General features: G+C 36.1%; 1 protein-coding gene across 1 annotated transcript in view; it reads left to right on the top strand.

Annotated features, from left to right (window-relative positions):
* Nucleotides 1–3706: 3706 nt before the first annotated feature.
* LOC107720666 (serine/threonine-protein phosphatase 2A 55 kDa regulatory subunit B alpha isoform-like) overlaps nucleotides 3707–7623 on the top strand; it is a 31546-nt gene continuing 27629 nt past the window's right edge. The window contains exons 1-3 of the mRNA XM_016528447.1: nucleotides 3707–3967; nucleotides 5110–5242; nucleotides 6668–6745. Coding sequence (XP_016383933.1) covers nucleotides 5236–5242; nucleotides 6668–6745 — 85 coding nt within the window. The 5' untranslated portion in view covers nucleotides 3707–3967; nucleotides 5110–5235. The remainder of the gene's footprint in view (nucleotides 3968–5109; nucleotides 5243–6667; nucleotides 6746–7623) is intronic.

Consider the following 7623-nt stretch of genomic DNA (forward strand, 5'->3'; position numbering starts at 1 on the left):
TTTGGCCTGAGACAGTATTTTTGTTCAGCAATGAGCTTTTTGAAGACCTTCTCTCAAGTGGATACATTTGATGCAGTTTTTGTGTTGTAGTGTAAACTGTGAAAACGGAGGCAATCGATAACGATGATGCATGTTTAGTCATGTGACGCATATTGTACCCATAAATATCTATGGTTGTATTGACCTTGTGCCTGCTATTCACTTTAATAATGTTTCTGAAGATAAATGCTACTTTGTAGAGTCTTCATATTACATTTCTTCAAAGATAACAGAATATTTACTCACAATTGCTGTCTTGTGGCAAAAGATGATAACAAATGCATTTTAGACCACACCTGGAATCTTGATTTAGAGTGCGACCTGGAATGGTGGGATATTTTGTTAATAACTGAAGAATAGCGTGAGAACTTTACTATGTCTGGTCTCTCAGTATCATCTCAGTGAGCATTTATGACTTTTTACACATGTGCGGCAAGATGATTTAAGCATTTTCAGCTGTGTCAGTGTAAACTGTCGGAGAACATTTTTTTTTTTTGCCATTTTGGAACGAAAATGCCATTTCGCAAATATATCTGGATTAATGTGGATGGAGCCTCAAACTTTCCTTGAGAGATAAGCCAGTTAAACCATTACTCAATTACAGGATTGTTTACTTAATTAAAACCAATGTTAATTGTGACTTGAGTTAATTGTGATCTAAATGGCATCTGGTGTGCTAATGATGCTACTGAAAGAAGGACATTCTTATCACCAAATGAGTTCCACAAACACACAGTCAACAACAACACATTCTGTTGAGCATCTTTCTGTGCATGACACTTGTGAATGTGGACAGTGATGAGCATCTCTCATTGGCACCAGGGTTTTTATTGAAGTTTAAAATGAAGATTGGTTTTGAAAGTGATCATGAAACTGAAATAAAATAAAGCAAAATAAACAAAAAAGCTGTAATAAAATTAATCTAAAAGCATCACAGTTTTCACTTACAGGTTATATTGTTAAAAAAAACAGTTGTTTAATTCATTATTAATGAATTTGATTAATTTATTGATTTATCAGATAAAGCCATCTCGTCATGTGATCTCAACATGTCTGCCCCTGTGAGGACCCACTCTATGCAACACAAATCTGCTTTTATGAGCTTTCATCATGCAAGTGTAAATGATATTAAACATGTTTTTCGAAAGTGCTGTTAATTTCTTAATGAGGAATTAATTACTGAGTGGACCTTTAAACTGTTTCTTCTTGCTTTGTGTATTTAAAAAGGCAGACTCTGATCTGTCTTTTAGTTCTTTATAAATAACAAGCCGCCTCAGTGACTACAATTTTTTGCTAATTAAAATGTTAGGGAACCTTTCCAGTCTTACAGATATATATATATGATTTTTTTAATGTTTTTGTCTCTGATGCTCACCAAGACTGCATTTATTTGATCAAAATACAGTAAAACAGTAATATTGTGAAATATTATTACAATTTTTAAAAATTTATTTTAAATTTCATATATTCTGTTTTCTAATTCAATATATTTTAAAATGTAATTTATTCATGTGGTATCAAAGCTGAATTTTTTAGCATCATCACTCCAGTCTTCAATGTAACATGATTCTTCAGAAACCAATCTAATAAGCTGATTTGCTGCTAAAGAAACTTTTCTTATTATTATCAATGTTAAAACCAGTTGTGCTGCTTAATATTTTTTTTTGTGGAAACTGTGATACATTTTCTTTCAGGATTCTTTGATGAATAGAAAGTTCAAACAAAAAGCATTTATTTGAGAGAGATAGATAGATAGATAGATAAATAGATAGATAGATAGATAGATAGATAGATCTTGTTTTCTGGGTTTCTGTTGAAAATGCAAAACCACGATAACCTCGACTGGCACGGTATCTGGAAGTTAAAAGGCTATCAGTAGTGAAAGTGCTCATTTAAAAAGCTCACGGGTGCTCATCTCATCTCTCTGAAAACCACCACATGAAATGTTTCAGGGCCATTTACAAAAAGCCAGGCTCTGGCACACAGCAGCAAGGGCAATCAGAGCAGATATTCCTCAGTGGAGGGAGCTTCTCTCTGGAATGGATGACTGCAGTGGTCAAGTTCGGAGCCCTGGCAGCCCGAGTGTCCTGGAGGTCTGGCACTCGTGTGTGAGCGTGCCTCTTCACACTGTAATTAAACCGCCGTCCCTCAAAAGTCTGTCAACACCAGAGACCGTTCCAAGAGCATCTGAATGCCAAATGCACTGCCCTCTATAGTCTGCTGGTATAGCACCCAGGCAGTTTTTCTTCTCATATCTTTAAACTTCGGTGCTAAACCTATTGCAAATATCAGTAGTGAAGTGTATTAGATTTTAGCCACCATCACATGAGAAGGCGAAATGATGATGCTCTTCTTCCTGGTTGCATCTAATGCTTTTCTACTTTTATAAGGCCAGTATTGGCAGCGCTTATCCATTTAGACTGATACAAAATCAGTTTTGAGGAAATAATGCAATAGTTTATGGTCTGTGAGAGAAATCTGCTCACTGTTCAGCAAGGGTGGATCAATACTGAAGTATTTTGATGGTGCAAGACTGCCACCTGCTGCTAGTTTTTCAATGCATCCGTACACATTTGTTAGGAGTTTTAGAGCAACACTGCCAATAAGTCTGTTGGATGGGCAATGCAACCATCTGTTACCATATTCCTTGTTATGTTTACCAGAACATCCTTCAGAATGTGCCGACCCTAATCACTGTTTTGGCGCGTGGCAAGAATCTGTAATATTGTATTCTTTGTAATCTCGTGTCCATATGTAAGTTGATTTGTGATTTAAAAGATGTTCTGAATGGAAAGAGCTCAATTAGTTGTGCCAGTATGTGTCAAATACACCTGCAAACTACTGCTTATGAACTAAGTTACAACTTAAGCATACATTTTTTTCTATTTCTTTGTCTTTTTTTTCAACATTTGTCAGTTGTTTTACAGAACTGGAGAACAACCCACCGTAATAACTGTAATAAAGCTCTCTTGCACACCTACAGGCTAAGGTCAAATAGTCATTTCCCACAGAATGACTGACTCTCCTTCACCTTGCTTACAGAAGTATTTTTTTCCCATTTATATTCTCCATGGAATTTAAGTTAAATAATAAAAAATAAAAAAATAGTAGTAATAATAATAATAATAATAATAAACAATGATCATATATAATAATATAAAGAGAATAAAAATAATGATAGTCATGAACCAAAACAACCAGTACATTTTTTTTTTTTTTTTTAAACCTCAAAATTTGATTTGACACACACACACACAAAACTTTTGTTTTTGTTGTGTCTTCTGTCAGTTCTGTTCTCTGGGTGTGGGGGGCAGGGGAAATATATATATATATATTATTTTGACTAAAATATATATGTGATAATGTCAGGGATTCTCATTAACCTTACCTTTAATTACCAAGTAAGCACAATTAAACCCAGTGTATGTGTGTGTGCACAAACATATATATATATTTATTTATTTATAAAATAAAATCTGAAATCTAAAATAATATTTAAACTATTCACGTTTAAATAATATTTACACAAAGTCAACCACATTATGATTATATAGGCTGAATGGTTGTGTTCGGTTGCTTCCCCAGTGTTTGGAGTATAATCTCACAGCCAGGCAACATCATCGTAGTTACGTCATCGTCCCCCAGCATCCAGTGGGCCATGGCCAATGCGGATGGCGTCACTACAGGGCGGGGTTGCGCCATTTTGAATGTTGAGAGAGGTGTAGGAAGCTGGAGCTGTGAGGAGGGAGTGCTGCAGGAAGAAAGCCTCAGGATCTTCAGATTTACGAGTGAACGAAAGGACTACCGAAAAGAGCTTCTTTCCTAGGTCCGTCTTCATCCAACCCCAGACGAACTGTTTGCAATAAAATAAATCCGGCAAAGTTATCTGCACAGCTCTGATAACAAAAACTAGCAACGGCAGTCGAAGGTAAGAGCCGGAAGTGACGTAATAGCGGGCCCGAAAGCGTGATTTTCCTTCAAAATACAGCTACAATAATCTAAGCTTTTAATAAAGTTTAATATACACATCATTATAAGTTGTAATATTCCTACATTTTAAGTATTAATACGTTAGAGAATTACCTCACAACCTATATTGTTATAATTGTGACATAAAACAATGTCAAAATAAAGGTGAATAACAAACAAATGTTTCATTTTAATGTAATGGAACATAAATATTTTATTTTCAAAATGGTGTAAATCCATTTTATATAGTACATCAGTTATTTATTAATAATCTAAGCAAATTACACTTTAAAATTAAGTTGGTTTACATTCACCGGTTTCAAGATCTCAATTTAATTTATTAATTATAGATTTGTAAGTAATTATCAGATTTAAGGCAGACTGATTAATGTAGTCATTTAGTATTTTATTCTCAAAATTTGTAACATTTTATACTGTGAATCAAACTGTGGAAGTTTAAAGTATCATTTTGGTGTTTTTTATTAAAAAACAAAACAAAAGGAACATCTAATGTTAGCACATCATGCATTTTTAAGTATCAAGCATCTTTAGATGGGCATTGCTCACACTGCACTGTGGCAGTTAAAACTGAACACTAGAGATGCCTGTCACATGAAGCTCTTTGGCAACATTTAAGTTCACCAGTATCAATATTTCAGTATCATTTACCACTAATAAGTTTTTTGAAAAATAATGTATCAGCCCTGCTGGCTGCAAAAACATCATCAGCAATATTAAATAAAGTGCATGCATACACAGGTACAGTAGACAGTACAGAAACATTGCATGGTGAAGATATATCATTTACGAATGCATGTAGACAGACAGGACCCTCGGAGTGCCTCCTGAAAAACTATTATGGAAAAAAAAAAACAGGTGACTTGACTTTTGGTATTCCCAAGATTTGCAGAATAATGAATAGAATCGGTTCAGGAGAAATGCAGGAGGACTTTTGTCCGTTTGGTTTCCTTACCTACCTGTGTTTACTTGCTTGACTAATTCATACGATGCATGGAATCTCTCTAATAATCTGATAATCACTCACTTTTATTAATAAATCTAGTTTTATGGTATTAATTGCATTTCTCTTCCATGTTTCAGAGTATTACGTCCAAGCGCTTTTATTTTTGGAAAACTGCATTTCTGGCGACTCTCTTGGAAATCTTGCTCTGCTCGCTGCCTTCACACTGCTGATCAAGACTAGGGTCCGACATCGCCACTCTCGCCATGGCAGGTAACTTGGCACGTTTAGGAGCTGCTCAAGCACGGGTTGTATTAAATCAGTTGTATTATAGCGATAGCTTCTATTTGTTTCAGTGAGCGCAGCGGTTGTGCTGAAGCCATCGTCGGCATTGCTGATCCGCTGACAGTAGCCTAGCATCTTAGCTGCCTCGTTTCCCTCCAGTTAGCCAGCAAATCGGCAAAACTGATTTCGATCGGGCTATATTCGTAATGGGACGATCATTTGAGTACTGATGCGCCTCTGATCTGGGTAGTTATTTCAGCGATGAGCTGCATTTGCGCGGAGGTCTGTCCAGCTAACCCCATTCATCATTCGTTAGCGGGGATGCGCGGTCGCTCGTCCTCCGTGTGCATGTATCATCTGGCCTGGTGTGTAAATCTGCTTGGCATCTCGGCCTCTTTAAATCACCTCCGTTAAAGTAACGTTAGGGAACTTTAACCGGCATCTGCAGAGTCATGAGCAATGAGTCAAACCCCAATGTGTTCCTGCTTATGAAACTTTAAGCCATCTGACTTATTCACAGAAAAGAAATCAGATCAGTTTCTAAGGGGTGGGAGGATTCACTTATATGGCACTGATTGACAAAAACAAAACCATAATCAACCCTCCACACACTCCTTTACTGTCGATAATGGGTGTAGTAAATTTGTAATATATTGTTAAATATATGTATAAATTGTTATTGTAATGTATTATGTATTTGAGAATGTATATGTATATATATATCATGACTAATGAACGTATGTAGATTAAAAAAATTTAAAAAAAACACACACACACACACACTAAAAAAAACCTTCCAAGAAATTGTTCAGATACTGTCCGAAATTTAAGTATTTTAATAATGATTTTTTTTTTTGTCTGATTTCTGACAAGAGACGGCATAGAGTTTATCAGTTTCTTTTTGTGTTTTCGCAAAATCACTGTTTTCTCCTTATTCAGGTTTCTTATCGACAGACCTCTTATTGGGTCTCCTGTAGCCGTTTTTCTCGTGAACAAACCCAACCAGTTTGGCGCTGCCTCAAACGGTCCCTCGAGATTTGCCTCAGCCCGTTTCTCCACTCTCATTAAAAAATGATGCAAGAGCTGTCCTTTAAATTTGATAGGGATTATTGCGAGTGTAGACAGTATTTTAGCATTGCTTTCTTTTTTTGTGTGATGAAAGAGCCAATTTGTTTTGTCAGATGAGAATGCCTTCTTTCCTCACTACCATCTTTCTTGTAGTATACTCTTGTTTTTTATGTTATACGGGAAGTTTATTTTGAAATCAAATATTAAGAGAATGTTACCAAATTAAAAGTTCCTTATAGGTTTATTGATATTTTGAAAGCTTCAAAAGTATCTTTCCCAGATATGTCCAAGGTTAATTTTTATTTGTGGGCTGCAACAAACTTTAACTGGCTTTTATGGTTTCAGGAGCCGGAGGCGGGGGAAACGATGTACAGTGGTGCTTTTCACAAGTGAAAGGGGCAATCGATGATGACGTAGCCGAAGGTGAGTTCCTGTCTGAATAGTCTCTTCCTGTCTAAGCAGGCGATTCATGGACCATACTCAAAAGTGTGCAAAAAGACAATGGTGTGTCCCCAGTGACATGAAAGACACTACAGAGTGCAACAGTCGGGATCCAAAAGTAAAAACCATCAATTTTTCTCCACAGGCAAATACATTTTTAATGATAACTGTTAAATCTTTAAAGACAGACCTGTTGTGAGCTCCAAGGTTGTTAATCAGAGGAAAATGCTTTTGTTGAAGCCATCCGTTCACATTATTTCAACTTATTTTTTTAAATAATTGCGTTTAGCAGCTGAATTCATGGTGGGAAACTACATTACCCATGATGCTGTGCAGAAAAAATACACCAATCATTGAGTCACAGCGAGCTCTGCAGGGTACGTCCACTCACAGCAAATTACATACTCGAGTGAATCTCAATACATTTAAAATATATTGTTTCTTTAGAAACTTTAAATTAAAAGTTTTATAATTCACTACTGTTTTTAATTTGATTGTCATTTGCAGTGCTTCATGGGATTGTAGTTCTTTACTTTATTTGTGCCATTTTAAGCTAGACAGTCTTGTACCTTTATCTGATTTTCAAATACTTTTTTGCTTCAAATCAAAGGTCGTAATTTTGTGATTCACCTCGTGATTTGGTGATTTGGTTCATTGCTTATAACTCTTTAATGAAGACACTTTTAAATAGGGTTGGGTACCGAAACCCGGTACCAATATGGCACCGGTACCTATGTAACCGGTATGTACTAGAACCGAATCCGAACGCAGATTTCGGTGCCTCATTTCAGTGCCATGCCTGAGCGATCGATTGAAATATTTGTCCTCTGGTTCTCCGAAACGGACGTAAGAAGCATCAT

This window comes from Sinocyclocheilus rhinocerous, unplaced genomic scaffold (assembly GCF_001515625.1).
Source record: "Sinocyclocheilus rhinocerous isolate Xijiao unplaced genomic scaffold, SAMN03320098_v1.1 scaffold132, whole genome shotgun sequence".
In the NCBI taxonomy this organism is placed as follows: Eukaryota; Metazoa; Chordata; class Actinopteri; order Cypriniformes; family Cyprinidae; genus Sinocyclocheilus; species Sinocyclocheilus rhinocerous.